The 27,500-nt window shown below is 43.4% G+C and overlaps 1 protein-coding gene across 1 annotated transcript; it reads right to left on the bottom strand.

Annotated features, from left to right (window-relative positions):
* Positions 1–12,091: 12,091 nt before the first annotated feature.
* Positions 12,092–14,493, bottom strand: sox11b (SRY-box transcription factor 11b). The gene has a single exon (XM_084315263.1). The coding sequence runs from the start codon at positions 14,337–14,339 to the stop codon at positions 13,131–13,133; it is 1,209 nt and encodes a 402-aa protein (XP_084171389.1). The 5' UTR covers positions 14,340–14,493; the 3' UTR covers positions 12,092–13,130.
* Positions 14,494–27,500: the final 13,007 nt, after the last annotated feature.

Below are 27,500 nucleotides of genomic sequence, written 5' to 3' on the forward strand. Positions count from 1 at the left end.
GAGAGAGCAAGATACAGAGTGAGAGGAGAGAGAGAGCAAGATACAGAGTGAGAAGAGAGAGAGAGAGCAAGATACAGAGTGAGAAGAGAGAGAGAGCAAGATACAGGGGGGAGAGTGGGGGAAAGAGAGAGAGAGAGAGAGGGAGACCAGTCTGTGCTGCTTTAATTATAGCAGGGACAGATAACCCTGCAAGCTGCAGATATGGGGGCCCCACTGCCCCACTGCCCCCCCCTCCCTCACCCCCACCACCCACCCCTTTTCCTCATGAAAAAATTGTGTGCGATTGGTTCTCCTTTGGCTTTGAAGACTCTTTTATTGGCTGGGCTTTGGTCTGACAAGCAGCCAGTCTGTGGCAGATGGAGGCTGGATTCTGACAGCTGTTGAATTCGCCTTTCCTCGCTGTGTCTACAATTTGAGAATGTGCTCCCTGTTTTAATGACTTAGTATTGTGCTGTTTTGTGTGTCTATCTGTGTGTGTGTGCATGCTTCCACATATAATTAGTGGTAAGCCATTGCATGCTGTCACCCAATGCCCATGTATGCATCTCTCTCTGCGTTTCCAGGGATTGGTATAACAATGGAAAACATTAGACCCATAAACATTGCCAAAGAAATGTCCCTTAGTATCACTTGAGTAACTGTGATACAGTTGACTAGCAAGCCTAAACTAATCTGCGGTTATGACATGTCTAATCATCAAACACCTGATACGCTCACGTTCCAATTCTGAAAAGAATCAAAAGATTTTAAGGAGAATTATACTTGTTTACCGAGCAACTATTAAGAGCACGGGAAAGTTGGCAAATGTGAAAGCAATTCACAAAGAAGGCTACATCTATGCTTAATCAATCTAATCAATGCAGTCAGTCGGGAGCTGGGAAAATATAGATTGGCCAATTATACTGTCAGATAAGCAACTTGGGCAAACATGTTAATCCCTGTCCCTGAGATTGTTAGTCTAATAACACAGGCGTCTAATTCAGAGACTTTCAACAAGCATTTGTTTCATATAACAATGGATGTCTTTAAAACCTATGCACTTTGAAAGCAACTGAAAGTGCCGTGTTTATTATGCATGTATTTGTCTAATGGGAAAGAAAAGAAACAGATGCCTGCCATGCAGTGGGATACAAACCCAACTGCAATTGTTTATCAACAGGCGTTTGTGTCGAGGGGAGACCAATTTCTTTCTCCCTACAATGACTTCCAAGCGTCATCATTTGTATTGCACTGTTTGCAGATTATGATGCATATCAAAACAAAAAGCAGACAGTCTCGTGATATTGAATGGGGGGATGTTGAAAGGAAAGAGCAACGTTTTCTTTTCCTTCTGTTTTTAAATGGCTCTTTTGTGTATCTCGAGGGCTCAGATCTCCTGTTTCTCATCACATAGCACTCCACACACAGAGATAGAGCCCTGGTTAGCCGCTCACCGCTATCACAACCCTGTGGAGAGCAGACAGATTGTTTGCAGGTAATGCATATACATAAAAGGACAGCATTGTCAATCCCTTTGGGAGTCATATAAAAAAAAGTTTAATTATAGTCATCCCAACAAGTTAGGTTAGGTGGAGGGATAGAACACTGGGCCAGATGGCTCTGTTCCACTGAGGGAATTGACCTATCTCAAACCTGCCCTCTTTTCTTGATCCTCCAATCGCAACTGTGTTAGCAACCGTTGTGATTGGAGGATCAAGAAAAGAGGGCAGGGTTTGATATAGGTCAATTGGATCTTCATGCTTCTGCTTTTAGGGCACCTCCCACTGAGCACCAGCAGGAAGCAACAGAAAGCCTGGCTTATCTGTCTCTGGTCGCATGGGACAAGGGCTGGTTTTGGTGTTGTTGTGCTGCTGCTGCTGTGTGTGTGTGCACGTGCATGTATGTGTGTGTGCACTCGTATATGCACGTGCATGTGTGCCGTGTGCGTATATGCATGTGCATGTGAGAGAGAGAGAGAGAGACAGGGAGACGGAGAGAGGGGACAGTGAAGTATGACACGGCGGGAGGAGAGGCCGGTGATCAGACACGCAAACTCTGGAGCGGCTCTGACTGAAAGGCAAAGCAGCCTCAACAGGAAGAGTCTTCAGGAAGCCACTGGTAGGCCTTTCACACCGGAGTGCCGGAGACGGTTCCCGAACGTAATCTCGAACCGGCCGGCGCGTTCACACCGGGAATAATTGGTTCGGAACATTGCGGAGGCTTTAGTTCGGCCGTCTAAGAAAACACTGAGCACCGATTTTTCATGTTCCGAACCAATTATTCCCGGTGTGAACGAGCCGGCCGGTTCGAGATTACGTTCGGGAACCGGCTCCAGCACGGAGCCCGGCCGGTGTGAAAGGCCTATGAGAGCCCTATGTTGCTGGGAATGCCGTCGTAACAAGGATGCCAACGCTTCACACGAGCATGGCAAATACAAGCCCTACAGCAATTCTGACTCTCAATGGATCATATACCAATACAAATACTGTCAAATGTAATTTCAGTGGAAAAGTAATGCATGGGAATTGCCTGTTCAATGCACAATCACTTACTAATTCTTCGTACTGACACCTGTGTGTCAGGATCTGTGATGATGGTGGTGATGGTGATGATGATGATGATGTTGATGATGGTGATGATGATGATGATGATGATGATGATGGTGATGGTGATGGTGATGGTGATGATGATGATGATGATGATGATGATGATGGTGATGGTGATGGTGATGATGGTGATGGTGATGGTGATGATGATGATGGTGATGGTGATGATGGTGATGATGATGATGATGATGATGATGATGATGAAGATGATGATGATGATGATGATGATGATGATGATGATGATGATGATGATGATGGTGGTGATAATTATGATGATGATGATGATGATGATGGTGATGGTGATGATGATAATGGTGATGGTGATGATGATAATAATACATTACTCAGCTGATAGAGTTGTACCCTTCTTGCTGTCTTGTCGTACAGAACTTGTAAGTTGCTTTGGATAAAAGCGTCAGCTAAATGACTAAATGTAAATGTAAATGTAATAAATAATAATATATTTCATTTATAGCACACTTTCAACTCAAACGAGATCTCAATGATGACAATGATAATAAAGATGCAATAATGCAGAAATTAAACTGAATCCTCAATTTCATGAATGTAATCCATCATTGAAAAGTGAGCAGCAATTCATATGGAGCAAAACATTACAGAAACTCATATGTAAAAACACAAGAACAAAAGCCCCGAAGCAGATGGTTCCCCCTGAACCTCCACTCAACTGCGAGGAGCAACCAGATGAAACGGATGATACAGATGAAACAAAACATACGTCTTACATGTGTTACTAATGACAGCCAGAATTGAAGCCCTTGTAAGTCTTTGAAATAAAATTGCCGGCTTATATGTACAGCATCGAAGCATGGTATCAGTCTCTGCATTGGGAGTGTCCTTTTAACCCCCATCTGGAATTGTTCCTAACACATCCTTTTACATGCGCCTCACAAGATCCCCGGGTGGAGGAGCCGCCTCGCACCGAGAACACGCTCCTGAGCCCAGATCCCGGCTGCCTCTGAACTATATTCTGTGTGCTTCACCGTGATGGAAATGGCTTCACAAGGAGAGAGGGAACACGGTGACCTTGCTCTAAGTGGCACCTGAGTGTCCAAATAAAGAGTTACCGACAGCTTGACTCTCTGGGGAGACCTCTCGAAGATGATCACTGCCCACAGCTCAGACGCTGTGAGGACGCTTGACAGAGGGAGACCGGCCCTATTCACACGTATATATATATGGCCTTTCTGGAGACCAGACAGACACCGCCTTCCAGTAAGATCTTCCACACAGTGTCTATCGAAAGTGTGCACCCCAAAAAAAGAGAAAAAATAAAGAAAGATCAGATTAATCCTGGGGCAATTAAATTTCTCTACAACTCATGACATTCCATTAGGAGGCATTTTAACACATCGACAGTGTGACTTAATGGGGGTGAAGTCTGGGCTTTCTGCCGCCAGGATGAGGTTAGACGTGCTACAGAGTCATTGATTTACAATTTCTGCAGCGTTGCGAGGTAGAGTCGTGTCGCGTTAATAAAGATAAAGACTTGTCCTGAACTCTGAAGTGCTCTTGCTCCCCCTCTCTCCTCGGATAGCTGACTTGTACATGCCACTTTAATATCTTACACCGCTGAGCAATAATGCATATACCCCTGTGAGGACATTTACTGAGTGTGTTTAAATGGAACAAAACGTTCTTTGAGAACATTCTGAATCATCATAAACACCTTTATAAGTGTGTATGATTGTTGTTTCATTGATGGTTATTATCTCCACCAGGGTGGAAGCCTGGGGAGATCATGTAATTGGTTGGGTCTGTGTGTGTGTGTGTGTGTGTGTGTGTGTGTGTGTGTGTGTGTGTGTGTGTGTGTGTGTGTGTGTGTGTGTGTGTGTGTGTGTGTGTGTGTGTGTGTGTGTGTGTGTGTGTGTGTGTGTGTGTGTGTGTGTGTCTGTCTCTGTCTAATCTACAATTTGCATTCAACTAAATTTGGATGAGATGCTCATAGGCTGGCAGCAGGCCAGAAACCTGGATTGTGGAATATTTTTCAGATCGGTCAGCGATAAATATTTTATTTGAATTAATTTCCATTCTTGTCCATTGAAATACATATTCAGTATGAAGATATACTTTTTGAACGCATAAGGGCAATACTACACAGTTTTGCAGTTAATCTGTTTACAACATGTCACAATGAACCTATACCTACAGAATGCATTAAAGATATGTATTAATTCATTTCTATCATTGTCCTTTTATATAAGCCCTGCTCCCTTTCATAACTCATGAACCGTTTATCGTAGAGACTCATGGGAGTTGACAATTAACTTAAGGTTTTAAAGGTTTATTCTACCCGATAGTTTAATAGTGTGTAATTGTGTAATAGTATGTAATAGTGTGTAATTGTGTAATACTGTGTAATAGTGTAATAGTGTACTGTCTGCTTTCATTTGTCTATGTTTTCCCCGCCTCCTACCCTTAAGCCCCTCCTATTGTGTAGATTACTAGAAAATAAATGCTGCCTGGTGGAGAGTATGAATATAAAGAAAGATGGTCTGTTGACATAATATGGTATAGCCAAAATGAAGAACATATTAAGAACAATAACTCAGAACCACAATCTATCCAAAATTCAAATATTCTTTACATGCTGGTACATTTACCTACCATTACCCATGAAAACATGTGGATTCAGTGGTACCCCAGAGGAGGAAAGATTCTGTTTATTGTGATATTTGGGAGAATTTTTTAACAAAATACATTTAATATGATTAAATAAGAAGTGTACTGTTTAGTAAAAACCTATCTCTGCTAATTCCTTTTGGCTAGATGCTTATGAAAGACTTGAGCCATTTGTGGCAAGTTTTATATGTAGTATACATACATTGTAATTAGGGATGTCCGATATTATCGGCCTACCAATATTATCGGCCGATATTGGCATTAAAATGTGATATCGGAAATTATCGGTATCGGTTTTCAAATTTCTTTTATTTAATTTTTTTTTTTACATTTATTTAACCTTTATTTACCCAGGCAAGCAAGTAAGAACAAATTCTGATTTTATTTATTGTCAAAAGTATGCATAATGTTGTGTTAATTCCACGACAAGAGATATGTAATGTTAATTACCTGAAATTATTCCGTTTTTGGGGGGGGGGGGGGGGGGAACCCTGCATATATCGGTATCGGTTGATATCGGTATCGGAAATTAAGAGTTGGACAATATCGGTATATCGGTATCGGTAAAAAAGCCAATATCGAACATCCCTAATTGTAATGTAGGTATATGTAGTGTCTTGTAAGTCAATGTAGGCTGGGCACATTGGGTGCAAGACACTGATTTAATTTGTTCAATCAATCAATCCATCAATAAATTAATCTATGATCAAAATAGCCTAGGAGAAGAAGAGGAAGAAGATTTCACTTTATTGTCAATGTACACCAGGCATTGTGGCAAGTATCCTTGACAACCCAATGTGTTGCATGATGCATGACATGCTTTGCCTTGTCTCCTGCATATGGAGGGAGTACTTTGTTTGTAAATCCCTGTGGTTCCTGGTTTCTCAGTCTGGCCTATTGTGCGTGAGGCAAGTCTGACTCATCTGTCCATTACCCCAGCATTTCCTCTACAATTACACCGTGTCAGAATGACAAAAACTTAAAAATGAAAACGGCAAAGAAGTATGTCAATTCTGTTTCTCATAATGACACGGTGTGTCAGAGTGAGTGACGACATGGGGCTTTGTTAGGAGGCTGCAGGGTAAATGCCGGTCTTAGTTTTCAGCCATCATTAGCTTTTCATCAAGGAGACGTTCTCTGTCACCATGGCCCAAATTGTTTTGAATGCACAGCAATTAGTGGAGCTGAGGTCGATACTTAGGGCATGAGGAAAAGTGTATGGTGTCTGTATTAAGGTCCTTCTGTATAAGGATTTGTATGCATACTGATCTTTAAACTGGCCAAGTATATAAAACCGAGACTTCCAAACGGAACATGACATGGCCTTGTCCAGACGACGACTATTTTGGGTGTATTCGCCAAAGTATTTTATCGTATGCACGTTTCGTCCAGACGGAACCGCGTTCTGGGAGCCTGAATACACTATTTTCTGATAACTATGAGTTATGAGTCTGTGAGGGGGTGGGAAGGATTATCCAGAATAGCAGCCAGCTTCCTTCGCATCCCCCTCTCTGCCATCACCTCTATCACTTCTAGTCTGACCAGCTCGACTCCCACCACAGAGCTAGCCTTCCTCACCAGCTTGTTGAGCTTGTTGGTGTCCCTCGAGTTGATGTAGCCCCCCCCAGCATGCCACAGCATAGAAGAGGACGCTGGCCACTACAGACTGGTAGAATGACTGCAGCAGTCTATTGCAAACATTGAAGGACCTGAGTCTCCTCAGGAAGAACAGCCTGCTCTGTCCCTTCCTGTAGAGGGCCTCTGTGTTGTCTGACCAGTCCAGTTTATTGTTCAGGTGTACCCCAAGGAACTTATATGACTCCACCACCTCCACCTCATCCCCTCGGATGGTGATGGGAATCGGGGGGGGGGGCTCTTCTTGTTCCTCCGGAAGTCCACCACCAGCTCCTTGGTTTTACTGGTGTTGAGTTGGAGGTGGTTGCTGTCGCTCCACCCCACAAAGCCCTCCACCAGGGCTCTATACTCCTCCTCATCGTCGTCAGTGATGTAGCTTACGATGGAGGAGTCGTCAGAGAACTTCTGCAGGTGGCACCCGCTTGAGTTGTGGCAGAAGTCTGAGGTATAGAGGGTGAAGAGGAAGGGTGACAGCACAGTTCCTTGGGGGGTGCCGGTGTTGCTCACCAGTACGTCAGACTGACTGTCCTTTAATCTGACGTACTGCGGTCTGTCAGTGAGGTAATCCTTGATCCAGGCCACCAAGCCGTGCTCCAGCTGCATCACGGAGAGCTTCTCCGCTAGCAGTGATGGCTGGATGGTGTTGAAGGCACTAGAGAAGTCGGATGTTAAGGATTCTACATAACAAGGAATTTCATGATTAGTCGATTTTACAGTACTTTGGTTTAGAATGTTGAAGCTTCCCCTCCACACATGTTTTTAACACTTTTTAACACGTTTTATATTGAATAACCATTAGTTTGATATGGTTCTTCCACCAAGAATGTTGAATAAACTACTGGAAATGGGTTAGCAGCATCCATACACCTTTATCAATGCCCCACCCCCTTTCCCACCAAATGGTTCGCCAAGATTTGTTTCACCCAAACACACCACTTCTTAGCGTACACAATCTTGTTATAACTAAGCGATTCAGTGAATAAATTAATTGTTTTCATGCACAGATTCCTAGATGTATCAACTTATTGTATGAGTTTCACATTAGCATTTCACGTTAGCAGTTAGCATTTCCAACTGGGCAATATAGCGACCATGACAGGTTTGCAGGATTAGTTGTGTCACACAGATTTCGAGGAAGTACAAAGAATCTGCACAAATAACAATCTCTCAAGCCAAAAGGAGTTAACGGTATAAAAACACGTTTTTGAGTGGAGGGGACCTTTGAATGTTCCTTCTTTGTCTCCTTTAATAGCTCCTTATATGGAAACAACTTCCAAAGCACACCTCTTCTCTCATTTCTCAAATTTGCCTCGATATGCCCAAGGCACAAGCTGAGCTATAAAGAATACTACTGCTATGAATGTCCACCTACAATTGAACAGGTGCCTCCGTAAATCACAAAACCAAATTTTCGCCTCACGAGAGGCACCACCCGGTTGGGTTTGATCAATGAGATTGCTATTCTGTCGACTGGTACGTCAGCGCGCACCGACATAAAAAGATGTCTGCTGTCGGGAGTGCCTGTTCCCCCTTTTAAAAGACCACCTTTATCGGAATGGAAAACTGTTAGTGCCAAAGGCAAGTGCTCACTTGCTCTGTGCAGCGTGGTTTTGCTTGTTATTTTTTGTCAGCATGATAAATCTGTATGGCGGTCTGAGGAAGCCAATAAAACCAGACTCCAGATAGGTCTGCTGTTAAGCAGTGGTCTGGGCGTTAGGACCCCCGACCAAGGGATGAACTCTGCCAGACACCCACCCGCAAATCTGCTTATTTCAGATATTTTTGTGCCGCTGAGTGAACAACAACACTATGCTCTTCTAGCATAACTCCCATGATCCCAAACATTAATAGTGTCAGCAGTTTCAATGTTGTTGGTTGAATCACCTTGCACAATCCTAAAGCGTCCAGTGGGCCTGAATTAGGATGAGGTAGATTAAATTCAGATGAGTTTAAGAGATCACCTTTTTTTTGTCTGCTCGTAGTTATTCTGTGGAAATACATGCCCTCCGCTATGTGCGCGGCAATTCAAATGATGATAACCATGACAACGGCATAGCAAATTTTCATTCCATTCCATAGTTTCCGATTGTACCAAAATGGAGAACAGTAATGTGAACTTAACTTAAGTTACATTTGTATAACAAATTACATGAATATGATTATATTTATAGACTTGCTGCATAAGCCCTAATCACAGTAAAGTGTGACATTAACTTTTAAAATGTAATGGTACAAAGATTGCACACCTCCAAAGATTCAACAGGAAAAGGTCTGAATAGGAATAACAATGTAACAACTGTGTAATTCTATTACACTAATGTGATGCACAAAACACTGACCAAAGAGCAACCTATGACTTTAACCTCAAAATGAAGTGTAAACAGAATAAGACATATTCTAATCACATTGATTTGATAACAATCAAGACGCATACTTCACATGCTACTAAGAGTTCAACAAGAAGGAACCAATAATCTCACACAAGGCAGAGGAACCCAGTATAACCTGAGGATTACAATGATGAATAGAATAGAATAGAATAGAATAGAAGTACTTTATTGATCCCAAGGGAAATTCAGCACTACAGATCGCTCACAATAAACATTTAGATAGTAAAAATCAAAAATCACAAATAAGAATAAAAATACAGTCTGGGATATACATTCTAAATATGTATATGCATTAAACGCAGATTATAACATTAGGAATTAAACACAGCCTTAATCTAGAAAAAACACAAGTGCAGTGGGACTAGAGTCTGTTAGGGCCCAACTGAGAGAGGTAAAGTCTATATCCAGGACCCCAAAAAAGCCCCAAAGGTCCCAGTCCTTACATTCATCATAATTAACTCCTGTAGCACCCACAGCTTCCTGCCCTAATCATCCACTGAGCCAGGCAGCAGATCGACTTTCAAATTAGAGCCACTGACTGTCGATGTAGCGGGGGGAGTGGTCGCTTGGCCAAGGTTACCTGGGAAACGTAAGGAGCGGTTGCAGAGGAGGGGGGTTATAATGGGGATTACAATGGTTGCTGTGCTGTGTGCACACAGTGGAATTGAGCACGTATTACATTCTAAATGAATCTGAATAGCGGCTTCAGCGGCCCAGTCAAAGATTGCATTCCCTTTGGCAATTGTTCCGCACGTAATCACAGAGGTGTGTGGGGGGGGGGGGTGCTTTTTATGTACTATCCTGTTTAACTCATTATGTGAGAAAGACGGTCACGGGCCATGGGTAAGACAATATGTGAAAAATCTCGGTTGATTCAAAGTATTACCTGGTGCAAAAATGTTTTTAAAAGAGCTTTCAGCGCTCAAACAGGAGTAAAAGAGCTGCACAGTTCCAGCCTCCTAAATGGTGACATACTGTACGCCCATGAAAAGAGCAGGGGATGTTTAATCAAACCCATGCATCTTGGCAGCCTTCCAGATAGTGACCTTCCTTCTATACATCAACATATGCGGCAAAGGAGTGAGCCAAGCTATGATGGGCTGTTATACAAGCGGTATGGCTCACTCTGACTGACTGGCCCTACAATCCAATGAGGTACTACGGCACGCACACAGCACTAATTCTCTGTGCTGGTAAGTCAGACATCGCAGTGGTGAGCTTTGGTTAAATGGGTTAATGATGGGGGATTATGAATATCAGGCAGACAGTAGATGTGAGCAGTAATATACATAACCTCTTTAAACCGGCCACAAGAGCGTTCTGCTGCATCGCCCGCTTGGTCCCCACCACACACCAGAATAATAGACATCTTTTAAACAGATTAATATCCAATAACAGTGTTGGCTCTGTTGGTGTTATGTGGGACAAATCGCCACTCACAGGGGACCCGGGCACAACTAAGTGCTGTGGAGCAGGAGGGACAGCTGTAAAATTACAAATAAATACATCACATGAACACAATTGACACAGTAATGTAATAAATATCAAACAAGGCTGAACAAGGCCCCTCTCATTCCTCTCACTAAATAGGAATCAAGCCAAGCGGAGAATCTCTAAACAACATTAGAGGCAACAACAGCCTTGAGGTTTATCTGTGTGCTGTGCTTGCTAATGATTTCAGGCCGTACTTTAAGTTCTGTGGGTTTGTTGGGAGATGCTTTTCTCACTCTTGGTCTCCAGGAAGAACATCTGACGTCAATAGTGGAACAGGGGGAAAAGGTCTAAACCCAAAGACAACAGCTTTCCAGTTGGAATTAAAGCATAGTTGAATTACACTGTCCAGAAAAGTGCATTCAAATAAATTAAGAGAATCTTTACATCAAAACTGTATGCATGTTTTAAGTTATGCCAAACTGTATAGGGGTGTTATCATTAGGATATGTGTGTGCAGTGTTAAGCTGTGCTTGGTGCTTTACATGACAAGGGCCACCCTGATGTAGGATACTCAGTAAAATCACTGTGCAACAGGACACCAGATCAGTTGTCCTCGCCTCTGGTTTTTTAATAGAGTGAGGAATGGGGTTTGCCGAGCCAAGGATTGAGACAAGCAGATACAGAGTAAATAGACAAGCAGCAGAGGATGGGCCACTCAGCTGTTTCTGGGGAATGTCTGGCAGTGGAACATGCTAGATTTGTGCATTTATTATCTTAACTCTGTGGGGCCTGGATAAACATGCACAGCGAAGATCAAGGTCTTGGTCAAGTCATTTTAAAAATCAATATATATTTATTCCAGCCATGATGACACTACCTCCTGGCAGGGCTATGCTTATGCCAGACATTTGTTGTCAGACAAATCTGGTAACCATGATTGGCTGCTGTAAATACAAAACCTGTAAGACCTGATTTTATGTCTGATATAATCAATGCTGTATCACTGTTGATAGAAACGTGTACCTAGGTAGGCCTAATGGTCTTTTAGAATTAACGCAAGGATTCCAGTCAAGGATATCAGCTCACAAGTGACTAGCTAAAAGCACATGGCAGAGCATTTCAAAATAGATATAGTAGCAGCTTTTTGTATCTGTGTGATAATAAAGTTGGTTGTAGTGAATTGAGAGAATCAATTTAGAACAGAAGTGTTACAATTGCCTCTAGATGCTGCTTTCTAAATATTATATTAGTAACTCTAATGTGTGGGTTCAAAACAGATCAATATTAGCTATGGACAGTTCATGACACTGGAAATGTGAAATGGCAAGAAAGCCATAAAGGAACCATGATGCAGTGCAATCCTTATGTTTGGGTTAAATAACAAAATATGCCCATTCAGTCAAATCAGTTCCAGCTGATTTATTCAGTTGTCAAGATACAGACTTCAGCATGACGACAAGTAATTTTCATTTCATTTGCTACAAAAACTTGGATGGTCCATTTTTTTTAAGAGTAGCCTATATTGCACAAAATAATGAAGAAAACAATATGTGCCATTAAGATGATAAAATACAAAAGAAAATCCAGTTTCACACCTGCTATCTGGGACCCATTCACACCAATATACATAAACTCCTAGCTTTACTATTTTACAGAACATATACAATCTTGTATCTAGTACCAGCAATGAGGTCTATATTCCCCAATTCCAATTTAGCCTTTAAACGCATCAATTCTGATCTACATCTGTACTGTACACACCTTAGCTTCAAAATAATAGCAAGGCATTTAGATGCAAGTTGATTTAATTTGATCCTTGCATGCTAAACAAAAATGAAACCGGGTATAGAAGTGCCTGACAAAACCTCACTGAAGCACAGTAAGAACATTCCCTTTAACTGTACAAAAATATGCCTGAAAATAGTTTACTTTTTTAAAAAGATGAGGTATGTTGGTTATGTATCAAAATGCTTCCTGCCATACCTGTGTTCACTATCAGTCTAGCCTACTTTTATCATGTCCATACCAGGAGGGAACCGGAACTGATAACAAAAATAAACAGTTGTGTACTACAGAAATTACGTAAAACCTGTGTTGTTGGAAAAGTTAACATCCTGAACAGTGTTTTTTTAGATGAATCAACCCAGCCGTGTTTCGGACCCAGTTACAAAGTGGGACGGGAATGCATAGTTCAGATTCTACTCTCTGTGGTCCACTTTTTACTATGAGCAGTTTCACTGCAGACCCGAGGAAAATCCATAAAACCCTGTCATGGTGACGAATGTCACTTTGTTTTTTTTTGCAAAAGTACCACAATGTAACGAGAAATAGGTTTTTTTTAGTTCGTGGCGCCTCCATCTCCGCTGCGAGGCAACCAACCTGATCATATTGTCCCGATAAACAGATTCCTTCTTTTAAATTTTTTAGTTTTTAAATATATATTTCAGTAAGTGAACACCAAATCGGAAAAGTTCGCCTCGAGCCAGTCCCCGGCGATCATCTCGCTGAGCTCGGGGGTGCAATAGTCTGGGAAGTCAAAGTGGGAGCCGAGGCTGCCCTCGCTGCTGAACCCGTCCAGGTCCTTATCCACCAGGGAGAGACAGAGGTTCCCTGAGTGAGAGCCGCCCAGCTCGGCGGCGGCGTGGTGGTGGTGCAGGGCGGCGGCACCGGCCAAGTTCAGACTGAAGTCCACCAGTAAGTCGTCCGAGTCGTCGCTGCTGCTGGAGCTGGAGGACGAGGTGGACACGGACCTGAAGGAGGAGGCCGGTGAGAGGGAGGCGAGGGACGCGGCCGTGGCGGCGGCGGGGGGGCAGTACGACGCGCTCTGCTTGGTGATGTTCTTGAAGTTGTAGAACAGTCTGCTGTTGGGCGCTGCGCGGCTCGCGCCCCCCCTGGACTCCTCGTAGAGGCTCGCGCCCTCGGACTCCCCCCCGGCGGTGCAGCTCAGCAGCGTGGGGCTCGCGGGCACCCCGCGCGGGATCACCTCCTCGCACTCCTCCACTTTAATCCTCCGCGAGGACATGTTCACCAAGTAGTCCTGCTCGTCGTCCTCCGCGACGTCCTCCTCGTCGTCGGTAAATTCCCGTTTGACGGACTTGCTCGTCTTAAAGCTGGTGAACACGTAGTCGTAGCGCGGGTCGTGCGAGGGTCTCGTGGTGACAGTCTTGGTGAGGTGGCCGTTACTTTTCAACTTGGCGAATTTCTTACTGGGAGCTTTCGCAGGTTTGATGCTGCTGGCTTTCTCCGGCGACTGGGCGGCGGGTTTGGAGGCAGAAGGGTCGAGCTTCGGCTTCTTCTTGGGCCGATACTTGTAGTCTGGGTAGTCGGCCATGTGTTTGAGCCGGAGCCGCTCAGCCTCCCGTATGAAGGGGATCTTCTCGCTGTCCTTCAGCATTTTCCACCGCTTGCCCAGCCGCTTGGAGATCTCCGCGTTGTGCATGTCCGGCGACTGCTCCATGATCTTTCTGCGCTCGATTTTCGACCAAACCATAAACGCGTTCATGGGTCGTTTGATGTGACCGGTCGCCGTCTTGCACCAGTCCGGCTTGAGCGGCACCGGGCTGCACGACGCCATCAGCTCGCTCTCCTCGGAGTCAGTAGCTTCCCGGGACATGCTGCTCTCCGTCTCGCTGTGCTCCATCTGCTGCACCATGTCTCTCGATGTGTTGTTGTTGTCGTTTCAAAGTAAGCAACTGCGGGGCTTCAACTACCCACACAGAGGCACTTCTTCTAGCTAACTTGTCCCTCGCTAGCTCTGGTGGTTATTAACGTTACTTGTACGTCTTGTACTCACATCAGGCTCATTCTACCCAACGTCTCTCTCTAAAGTTACCAGCCGCCTTCTTAACTAGTTCTCGGCTCTTTCATGTCAGTTACGTCATGACAATTACCCAATCACAGCTCTCCACTCCGCCCAGCAGCCTCCAGACATTCCGTTAACCCTTTTCACTCTCTCTGGGTTTCATTGGTGGAGGGGGGGCGAGTGGGCGGAGTTTTCATGCTGTCTGGACATGGGGTACGAGACGAGAATATTGAATGTATTTCTATCAATGTATGGATGGCAACTGGCAAGATGCGGCAGCACAGTGGAGAAAGTCAAGAGTGCACCAATAAGCAGCCCTAGTCATGAAATATATACATCTCCCAGGTATATTGATTTATATTACAATATCCTGACTGAAACAATAACAGCTTGTATATTGTAAGTTATATTGAGGGCTGAATGTAGTCATTTATATATAATACATATTTATTCACAGCACACTGTTTTGGCCAGTTAAATCACATTTTCTAATTAAGGATGCCCTTTAATTTAGGTGTCAATGTAATTCATGTACTGAGCTGCTTGCTGAAGAGGAATACAGTTAATTCTCTCACTACCCCCCCCCCCCCCCCCCCCACACACACACACACACACACACACACACACACACACACTATGTATGCATACACCAGAGATTGCTGTGTCAAGGAATAGTGTACTGAGTGGACCACCCCAACATTAGTCTTTCTGGCCCACTGCCAAATTCAACACTTGTTTTTGCTCTCTTTTTGTCCCCTAGAGGGCAATCATTTACACCTCTGCATCTGCTTTGCTTTCGCCCAACCCCATCGTCTTACCTTCCTCCCATTCACTACCACATTTGTAATGGAGAGAGAGAGCGAGAGAACTCACCACCTTCATTTTCCACAGGAAGTACATAGGTAGTGTGGCATGCAATCCCTGGCTGGCTTCAGAAGCATTACCAAAACAGACAGCATTGGCCAGCATTCTCACCAGATTAGGCTGGGTACATGGGTGTCATTGTGGCTCTCACTGTCTTGCATTGACAGGCAGTAGTAACATGATACAGAATGTTTGGTGAAAGTGAGGAGAATATCCATAGTTCAACCATTTCCAATATGTTTTAATGTTTATTTTCATTAGATTTGATTTTAGGGTTTGTACATTTTAGTAATGCAATGGGGCCAGTGATGATGTAATAATGTATTATGCATAATGTATTGTGTACACGTTCATGGGAAATGTGGGAAAGCAGTTTATTTTAACCAACTCTAACTAAATGTGTACATTTCCAAATATGTGAATATTGGTTAATGTGGGTGAGAAACACTTATCACGCGTCTGAGCAAGGCTCTAGCACAGCCAAAGCATGGTGATGATAGCACATTATCAAAGTCAAAGTCAGCTTTTATTGTCGCTTCTCATAATGTGCAAGACATACAGAGCAATACAATTTCGTTTCCCCCTTCCCACGGTGTATATAAAAAAAAATCTAATATAAACATAAAGTAACATATATAGCCTACGCACATCAAAAGTATTTACATATCAACTTGATTACCCAAAATATGAGTTCTGGGCCGGTTGTCATGATGTGTCTTTTTTAGAAAGATAGAAACTTGGGGGTATCCTGGTGGCTCGCCAGACTAAAAAGAATTGACCTATTTCAAACCCTCCCCTCTTTTCTCCAATCCTCCAATCACAACTGTCGTTCCCCTGATCCACGGGAAGCAAGAGGGCGGGGTTTAAAATAGGTCCATTGGCCATAGGGAGGTGTAGTGGTTACGTCATCTTCGTTTTTTCCTGTTCCACCCTCTGTTCCACTCCATGCATTTCCCCATTGACCATTTCTAAATCGGCTCGTTTTGGAGAAATAAAGCATTAACGTTGGCATGGTGTACCTTTCTGTTCGTATTCATCCACAATCTATAGCTCAACATGAAAATATTTGCAATTAATCTTAAAGGTAGCAAAATAACAACGTTTATGTTTTCGTTCGCTGGGAAACTATTTGGTGCTGCTGACTGACGTCACCACAGCGTATAGACGCCTGGCTTTAGTCGCAGACCTAGGATCAGATTTCCCTTACATTCCACAAGCTTAACAATTCGTACAATGGGAAAATAACTGACCCTGAATCTGTGGCTAGTATCTCTCTGGTGGTCATAACCATTAATCTCTAAAGTCAACCACCATTTTTAAAAACAACAATCACGTTACCATATTTGTATTTATATTTTAAATCGTATAACGTTATTTCGCTGCATATTAAATCACTGTAAATACTAATGTAAATCATTGTTTCGTTGTACATATTGTGTATAGTTTATAACGTTAGTTTTTTACATGACGTTAGTAGCTAGCTAGCCGGCATTCCCGAAACTCTGAATGAATGAAAACTTTATTTAACAGATTGCAGAATGGGTACAATATGAATGAGGAACTTTATAAGAAGACAGGCAGCTTGCATATGTCCCTTGAGATAAGGAGATGGAGGTTAAGATGGCTCGGTCATGTATTGAGGATGCCCAATGAAAGGTTACCCACAGTTGCCTTGAGATGGACCCCAGTTGGGAAGAGAAAGAGGGGTAGACCAAAGAACACCTGGCGAAGGACAGTGATGATGGAGCTGAAGGAGATGGGTCTTTCCTGGGACGAAGCGCAGGCCAAAGCACGAGACAGGATTCAGTGGCAGTGTATGATTGCGGCCTTATGCTCCAACCGGGACGAAGAGGATAAGTAAGTAAGGAATGGGTACAATACAGTACGGCTCAATACACACAATTGTTAAGGGGATGCAGACCAGAGAAAGACATTTGTCTTTACATCAGGGTCCCCCATTTTCAATTCATAGTGTTTTCAATTCATAGTGTACATGCCCTCTAACATGCCCCGATTAAAAATGGTTCTCTCCTCTTTGTATATGTTTGTCCTCACAAACAAAGTATTCTGCCAGGGAACTTATGGACACGACAGTAGTAGTAGTTATAAGGTTTTTGAGCTTGTAACATTAACGTTAGTTAGCTATCGTGGTAGCCCCTTTCGTGACTGTGATGCACAGAATGCATCACAGTCACGAAAGGGGCTACTATCGTGGTATCAACGGGCCGTGTAGCTAGCTAGCTTGCTAGCCGGCATGATGCGTGCAGTGCTTTGCTCCACAGGTCTGAGAAGAGGACTTGCACATTTTACTCGTTCCGGAAACTCCTCTACATGCCCCGATTTAAAATGGTTCACGACAGTAGACATAATGCTACGTAATAGCATTTAGCGGGATAACGTTAGCTAGCTAGCTTGGTACTATGACCCGTGACGGGGAAAAGGCGACAGCCTAACAGACCAATAGCGGCTGTGTACTGAACAACAGGCTGCCTACTGGTAAGTGTAGTTCTTTTTTTACGACAAATTAAAAACCTTATAACTACCTTGTTTCAACAAAAAATGCTTAAACAATCATGTTAGTGGTAGAAGGGAACTCATTTTGTGCAAAAATGGAAAGCTTGCCAGTGTTCATGCGGCAGAATTGTTACAATAGCCGATAATCCATTTTCCCAATGATAAATCCCTATACGAGTGGAACAACCAGTGACGTCAGACTACACCTCGCTATTGCCAAGGGGCGACAGTGGCTCGGGAGGTAGAGCAGTTGTCTGGCAATCCGGAGGTTCCCGATTTGATTCCCGCTCCTCCCGGGCAGCGTGTCGATGTGTCCTTGAGCAAGACACTTAACCTCTAATTGCTCCCGATGAGCAGGTTGGCACCTTGCATGGTTGCCTCCGCCGTGAATGTGTGAGTGAATGGATAAAAGCGCGATATAAAAAAAGCAGCCATTTACCATTGCCCTGATGTAATTCTATTGAGCTTTTAGGGACTTGTCTATATTTTTATATTCTATATGTATGTATTTTCTTAACATGTGGGGAAAAGGGGTATTGTACCTGTAACATGTGACTGTTATGTGACCAGAGAATATGGTCTATTTAAAGATGGCAACTGTGTATGTATGTTTAAGTTCTGAAGAAGAGCATCTTCTGGCCGCCTCAGACCTACTCCTATCCAAGCTCCGGGAGGGTCATGAAAGAGAAATCGCCTATTCTCAGTCCTTGCCCCACAATGGTGGAATGAACTGCCCACCAGTTAGGACAGCTGAAACCCGTCCAATCTTTCGCCGTCGACTAAAGACGCACTTCTTCAACCATTATCTGATAATAATAATAATAATAATAATAATAATAATAATAATAATAATAATAATAATAATAATAATAATAATAATAATAATAATAATAATAATAATAATAATAATAATAATAATAATAATAAAATCTAACCCTAACTAACCTTACTGTCATGCACTTGTCCTAATAAACTAACCTACACTGTAGCACGCAACACTTTGATGAACATTGTTACTCAGCTGATAGAGTTGTACCCTTCCTGATGACTTGTCGTACAGAACTTGTAAGTCGCTTTGGATAAAAGCGTCAGCTAAATGACTAAATGTAAATGTAAATAAAATGTCACCTGTGGATGTGTAAATAAACTGAATATAAAGAGAGATACAGCTTCCACTGGTCCAGAACCTGCCTTGAAGATAATTGTTGTATATATGAACATATTCTTCACCAGACTAAAGGGACATACCACTGGGTTGGAATGTGGCCAAGGAAACTATAAAAGAAGGAAGGGTCACTGTGGACGCACATTGGTGCCAAGTGTGAGAACTTTAGGTTCTGCTGACATTGAGTTGAATGGGATCACCATCTCCTCGCTCATGACCTTACCTTACCATGGATGTCAGAATCATCTGCAATTTGTTGCATTGTTAACTAGCTAACATTTGATATATTGGTTGATGTATATTTCCTCAAATAGCTTATATATTTTGCTTCTCCATGCATCTCCCATAGGCACCAAAGTCTGGCACCAAGCAGAGCATAGAATGCTGGTGTTCTGACGTAATGACTCTTCCTTCTTTTATAGTTTCCTTGAATGTGGCCTGAGACCTGTGTTGCAATTCAGACCATGTCAGACGTTCTCCACCATGTTTCCTGTCATTCTCTACTGTCCTGTCTATTATAGCATCAAATGTCTTGAAAAATAAATAAAAAACTTGGGTGCTACAGTTTTGAGTGCATAGTAGTAAGGACGTTAGTATAGTAGGTAGTAATATAGACAAGGAAGATTATTTAGTAACAAAGTGCATGATAGTAAAAGACAATATGAAGGTAAAAAGTCTAAAGTGAATGTTAAGGTGATTGTTTAAAGGAACACGCCAACATTTTGGGAAATTAGCTTATCGTCTTCTCAGGAGAGAAACAAGAAGATAGATACCAGTTTCCTCTCTGTGCGTTCAGTAGAAAGCTATCTGGCTGCACGTTAGCCTAGCTTAGCACAATAAATCGGAGCGGACAGTGCCGGTTAGTCTTTGGGAGAGGTGTTAGTTGAACAATGCCTAGGCTAACTAGCACCTTTAAAGTGAGTGTGCATGTGGAATTGTGGATGTGTGTGCAATGAATGTAGATGGATGGGTTATAGGTACGTTATAAGTATGCTCACGTTGGCAACAATAATACTGACAAATTTGATAAGACTTTTATTGAACCGTAGCACCGAATTGCACAATTAATTTTCTCCCATGTTTTCTGAGAAACATCAATGATGCCCTTTGCTTGGAGGAGAAATCCTTTTGAATATATAAGGATAACATTCAAGTGCCATTGCGGAGAAAACTCGATAGAGTGAGTCATCTTGCTACTGCTTATCTTTATAACTGAAAGCTGCTGTTTGCTCCACAAACACAAACTGAAGCCGAAGATCAATATTAAGCACTGAGTCTGACTAGGACATATCTGATACTAAAAACGCCAGGATCTATTCATCCTGAATGACACTAAAAACGCCAGGATCTATATTCATTCTGAATGATACTAAAAATGCCGGGATCTATTCATTCTGAATAGTCCCTGTGCAGATGGAAGAACTTGGACGTGCACTTGCCGAACTCATAAAAGCCACTCAAAAGTTTTACATGGGGGGAACTGTTTCAACAAGTGCGACATATTCCAACACCATTCCGACACTCACGGCAAACAAGCTCATGGTGCTCAGCGAGCTTCGATGGAGAAATGTCACATACGGACTGCCAATGGGGGGCGGGCGGGCGGCACTTATCATTCACATTGATGAGTTAACCAGCTTGCAGCCTGGCCATTGCTTTAGGAATGCGATTGCTGGCTCTTAGCAGGGAGGGGTAGGAGGGCAAGTAATGGCCGCCATTAGAGGTGTGAACTGCAGGGTCTCTTGTGTCGGTTAGGAGGCAAGCGTTTGGGACTGCTTTATCAATGTTGTTTTGGAAGCAAAGCCGTATAAGCAAGCTGTTCTCTGTGGAATGTGACTGGGGTGGATGGGGGGGCACTTCATACAAGTGACTGGGTAGATATAGGCTGTTGCACAACAACAACATCCTGTCTTCAAACAGGATCCTCTTGAGGATACGCTAAGGTGTTTACTGGAGATTAAAATGTAGGCTTTACACAACTGTCTCATGAACCAAAAAGGGAATGCACAAAGGGAATGTATGAATGTAGCCCCTGCTTTTATGTTTAAAAGTTTAGTTTTACTTAATTGTGTTTTTGTTTATTTCCTCCAGGGTTTACCGTGCACCCGTGCTTCAAAAGGCCCATGTACCGCGTATTAGAACTAAAAAAGAGTAGGTTGTTGTGTGCCGTATCTCGCTGTGTGCTGTGGCTGTAGTGAAACAGTGAGGGGGCAGCCTTCATAATACTGTAATGAAAGTGACCTACATGTCGCCACTTTTCCCAGGTCCTGCCACTTTGCAGAACCATTAAAGGCGCTGTAAGTGGTATTTATTTGTTAAAATAAGTGGTCTACATTTAAAATAATAGCTCTACATTACGACAGCCATCACTGATATAGAGTGTTTGGACAGTAGGTTTCCCAGTCCCTCCGCTCTGCAGTAAACACAAAATACACTTTATCCAATCAGGAGAGGAAAAAAAAGAAAATGCAATATGTGCTTTAAACAGGTAAAATTAAATCTGCCAGTGCAGTAAGCAAATCTAGCTCGGCAAGATTTCTTGAAATAAGTAAAACATTAAGTGTAGGACTCTTTCTCCTGAGTGGAATGGGATACCAGAAAAAGAAACGTCTGTTTGTGTTTACTATAGAGCTTAGGGACTGGGAGACCCCATGTTACTGACCAAACACTATATATCAGTGGCTGTCAGACTGTAGACTACTCAACACTTATTTGAACAAAAAAATTAATGGTAAATGGCTGCTTTTTTATATAGCGCTTTTATCCAAAGTGCTTTACAATTTGTTACTCACATTTTACCCATTCACTCACACATTCACTCACACACCGACGGCGGAGGCAACCATGCAAGGTGCCAACCTGCTCATTGGGAGCAATTAAGTGTCTTTCTCAAGGACACATCAACACGCTGCCCGGGAGGAGCGGGAATCGAACCGGGAACCTCCGGATTGCCAGACGACTGCTCTACCTCCCGAGCCACTGTCGCCCCCACAAAATACCACTTACAGCAACTTTAAAACCGGAGGATCTTGTCATGAGTACAAACAGAGGGGACCCAGTGGTGTGTTAGTCACACACTGTGCAAACGGCCTCAGTGTAGAAAATCTCTCCGTCTCGTCCTCTCAGCCACCTCTTTTAGAGTGTGTAGTAGACAGGGGAGCAGGGGAGGCCAGGACATTACCATTTGCTAACAGCTTCCTCCTCAAGCCATGCGAACTCGAGGCTAAATGTAAACAGTTTCATAACATAATACGTTGTATTACTATTTTTACATGTATGCTTTATGTGCATTCAACATGACGTTGCCATGTATGATTCAACCTGTGACATGAGGAGACACACATCAACCACTCCGTCTAATCCCAGTGAGGAGAGCCAACATGTTTTAACCTGTTGTTGGTGTTGGTGTTGTTGTTGTTGTTGTTGTTGTTGTTGTTGTTGTTGTTGTTGTTGTTGTTGTTGTTGTTGTTGTTGTTTTCTCTACATTTGAGACCCGACCTACACGGCTAAATACAACTAGTGGTGTTTGTCTCTGTGGCTTGGCCATGGTACATTTGTTTACCCCTTTGTCTTGTAGTAGTAAACATGTATTCAGGAGCTCTGAGGGGGCCCTGACCTGCTATAATGAGAGTGTGTTTAGTCTGAAGGCCAGGGTCTGCTTTGATGGATTGCTCTGCCTGCGGGGAACTCTTTTCCTGACACTTGGTGAAGGCACACAAGGTGCAGACTGGACATAGATTCACGTGTGTGTGTGTGTGTGTGTGTGTGTGTGTGTGTGTGTGTCAGTGTGTGTGTGTGTGTGTGTGTGTGTGTGTGTGTGTGTGTGTGTGTGTGTGTGTGTGTGTGTGTGTGTGTGTGTGTGTGTGTGTGTGTGTGTGTGTGTGTGTGTGTGTGCGTGTGTGTGTGTGTGTGTGCGTGTGCGTGTGTGTGCGTTGCCCTTTTCAGGCTATTGATTTTCCGCAGCTGGCTTGGTGTCATAGTTACATGCGCCACATGCATATGGGGGAAGAAAAGGGCTTGAGAACACATACATCAACCACTATTGCCTTGTGATTATCCCGATCAATACGACGGATAAATGAAATCACATTTGTTTGTGTTGGTTGCTCGAGGCAAAAAGCCTTAAATTGCTCTTCTGTAAAGGAAAAACAGGAACTAGCTGAAAGATATCTTCCCCTGAGTCTGGTGTCAACAAGGCACTACCTATTCAAGTATCCTAGAATGATGAATAAATAAATATATACTTCAGCAAATTATACCTGATGTTTTTGGCAAATGTCTGACAAGGGGAATCAATTTCATGTGCTGTGCACCTAACAAGTCTTGACATGTCCTATGGTTGCAGGAGGAAAGAGCGGATGGTCAGAGCTCTGCATCTGTGTCTAAATGCTTGCAGATATTTCAATCAGGAGTTAAATCCCGCTCACAGCACACATATGCATGTCCCGCCGGAGGCATGTCGGTCAGAGGGGCCAGGTAGAGGTCCCACTCATCCCCCACAGGAGAGGTCAGTCAGAAGGGCCAGGTAGAGGTCCCACTCATCCCCCACAGGAGAGGTCAGTCAGAGGGGCCAGGTAGAGGTCCCACTCATCCCCCACATGAGAGGTCCCACTAATCCCCCACAGGAGAGGTTGGTCGAACCCATAAAACAGCAAATATTACCATTTTATTTTGTGATCAACACTTTCTTATAGATTTATTTATTTGTTTATTTTACACAAAAAGGACACCACCCACACAAGCGTCACGTTGGCAAAAACCGGATTCATAAATTTTGCACACAATCATAATCAACGGACGTCATCCATTGCTAGACCTCCCCTACACTGCAGCTGTAGGGTGACCATCAAGATAGAACTCAACAACACTTCACCCAAAATGCGTGCACTCCCAAGTTTTGATTTGATGTACAGCTGATGTACAGCAGATATGTACAGCTATGTATATATATATATACATACATACACACACACACACACACACACACACACACACACACACACACACACACACACACACACACACACACACACACACACACACACACACACACACACACACACACACACACACACACACACACTGCTCTAATCCATTAATACATGTTTTATTATGTTTGCATTGTGCGAGTACTCCGCAATAGCACACCGGCTGGTTATGAAGGGTTAACGTCATACAGTATCTCCCTCCCTACACGTTATACTTTATGTCAGATTTTTACAGCACCATCATGAATTCAATTGAAGCCAAAGCCAATGAATTAGTAAGCTGTCAAGGGCTTACTCACAAATTGCTCACAGCTACTTGAAATGGAAGTTCCCTGCGAGGCTCTCCGGAGCACTTCATCCTAGGGGCAGGCTAATTTAAAGGTAAGTAGTGGATGTCATCAATTGAGAGCAAATAAGACAATGGCGGGAGGTGGAGGCGATGGCTGGGAAAGAAAAATACAAAGATAATGATCATGACTCGGAGATAAAAGAAGCAATTATTTCAACCTAGTTCATCTCGTGTTGACATTCCAGTTAATTACCTGGTGCCTGGAGAGCCCTTGGTCCTGGGCCGGGAGCATGACAAACACAGCCAGGCAAACCTGGAGGTCGCGGCGAGCTTACTCAGGGAGAACCCACAGGTAACATTATCCGGCGCTCCGGTTTATCAGCCCCCGAGCATCAGCATCCATCAACGGGGGCCACACACTCCCCTACCCCCTACCCCCGGTAATGAAGAGTACAGCCCACTGGAGAAACGCTGCACTATCTATGCATACATTTTAAAAGAGGAAATGACAAAATGGATTATTTTCATTCTTCCTGTGGCTAATGTAGCTTTTGGTCCACGTGCGTACTGTTTCATTGCCAAGATAAGGAGGTGTGTGCTTCCATCCGTAGCTTTTCTGGCCACAGATAAAGAATATGTCTCCATAAGGTATGATCTTGCCCGCTGATTTGAATTGATTCAAAGGCAGACATTGCGGTATAGTGCATTTTGTTCTGTGTTCTCTGTGTACCCCCCATGCATGCACCGCACACACCACACATACCTCCACAAGGGAGAACAGTGAATCAATTGTTATATTCCGGTGTTACCTAACATATATTCCATTCATTTCCAGAAGTCTCTGGTTGCGTGTGAATTACTGTGAATGTTGATAATTATCATAGGGGTGTATGTTGGTGCAGTGGCTAGCCTCACAGCAAGAGGGCCCTGAGTTCAAACCCCAGTAGGGGGCCTTTCTGTGTGGTGCATGTTCTCCCCTTGTTTGCGTGGGTTTCCTCCGGTTTCCTCCCACACCATAAAAAGACATGCATGTTAGGTACAGTATATCCTGCCGTTGCCCTTGACCGAGGTACTGGAGTTAGAACTGGAGTTGGTCCCCCGGGCGCCACTGCGTGTGTCTGCCCACTGCTCCTAAATAGTTAGGATGGGTCAAATGCAGCATTTTCCCCAAGGGATTAATAAATGTAAAACTTAAACTTAAATATAGGACTTATCTAGTTTGAGAGAAGACTACACATCGAAGTCCTGGGTTGATCCAAGTGGTATATGGTCGTAGGTTGTCCTCATACCATCGGCTGTATATGAAAAAAAAATACATTGACTTATTTTGAATGAAGAATGGCTTTTCTTGAAGCAAAGCATTTTGAAACCTGTTAAAAGTTGTACATTAATCGAACCTCAAAATGAGGTTTCCTCTGTTTATTTTTCCTTTTGGTTTCACAGTGGGATGATGGGTAATATATAGAATAGACCTTCAAATAATCCGCTACAGGAGATAAAATGTAATGCTGAATAAATATGCACATATAGACTGCTATTTTCCACCTCTCCATATCAAAGGTCTGCCTTTTTTTTCCTTTTTTTAAAAAGGTCGCCTCGCCACCCCCACCCCCCACCTTCACATCAATCATTTCATTTCTGACTGGACCACATGTAGGGTGCCCGCCTAAAAAAAAAAAGGAAAAAAGATTCTGTAGGCCTATTGACAACCACCCGCCTGACACCCCCCCCCCCTCCCAGTGGGGAATCCTTTTATTTTTTTATTGAAGTCAATACATATATATTTCACACCCATTCGTACTCATCAGCGAAGGTGGAACTTATGCCTCATTGCCTAATGATTCCAAGGCCTCCATATAGTATTGCTTTTGGCATCATGGCCTCATGTTATGTTGTGACACTCGAGAAAAACAACCTACAAGTTTTCACCCTGTTTCATCACAGTGTTGCAACCCGTCTCAGCGCCTCTCTCTCCCTCTCTCTCTCTCTCTCTCTCTCTCTCTAGAAAACGTCTCAACGTGCGCGTCAGGTGAGCGTGTAGAAACCCAAACGGCATGACAGATAGTGTGAATAATACCGAAGAGGAGAAGATGAATGGGGTTTCTTGCCCTTCCATGTGAAACACACTAGTAATTTCCTCAGGTCATCTGCACTTACATGCTGTCATTTTTCATGCGCACAGGAAAACGAGAGCCGGGTCACATGGTAGCAGGCAGTGGCTACTGCCGTGGGATTGATGGCGAAAGTGGAGTGGCTCCGAAATCTATACCGGACCGGATGGGTCGCCCCCAACCCTGATGGCGGGGATTCATTTTATACGGATAAATTGTACAGTAAATCATCTTATCATATATTAGTGGTCATTAATTCACCGTGGCACTTGTAGTTTTCTCATTTATTACGAACACATGGGGAATCTCGACAGTCGCTGTATGTGGTGGAGGCAGTGACTCTGGGAGCCTAGCGTGGGACGTGTGGGTCTGGCGTTTGGGTTTCCCTGCATAGAAGGGAAGGAGGAAAATGGTCGTGGACACCGTATGAAGGACAATCCCCTTCTCTTGACACATCAGTTCCTTTTCCTCCAGATGTTAGCCCGTCATTACCCAAATTAAAAGCATCTATCTCTGGGCTGCTGCTGCCGTGTTGTGCTGTGACCTCCGCTTGTCAACAGCCCTCCTGCAATAGCGCTTCCCGATGAATGATGTCATCCAGCCGTTCCTAAACATACCTCTCAGTGATAGTGGCGGCACAGGTCCCCATGAGTCATTCTCTCCCTCTGGGGAATGTCACAAGGGGGGCCGGAGCAGCCAATCAGAGACAAGAGCCGATTAACCCCTGGCAAAGGTTTACCGCTTGCATTTTAATTATGAAATGCAACGTTTAGAGACATCACATCATGGTTGGCTTGTTGGTGGCCCTAGTGCTGTCCCAGTTTAATGTCATTCCTTCTTATGTGGTTAAAGGCCCGATACGTAATCCAAACATAAAACAAAATGGAGAGCCGCACTACCAAAAGACAAACAAACAAACAAACAGATGTTTTTATTGTCTAGAAGATGATTGACTGAGCTCTTCATACAACAACTAACACTAGACAACAGGTACACTTCTTAATTATATTTGTGACTGTGTTTGTTTACGTTGGTAATGTTTGTAAAGGGTAAAACAAAGCTCTATTCTGACAATGTGAT

This window comes from Notolepis coatsorum (genome assembly GCF_963971535.1).
Source record: "Notolepis coatsorum genome assembly, chromosome: 5".
Taxonomy (NCBI): Eukaryota; Metazoa; Chordata; class Actinopteri; order Aulopiformes; family Paralepididae; genus Notolepis; species Notolepis coatsorum.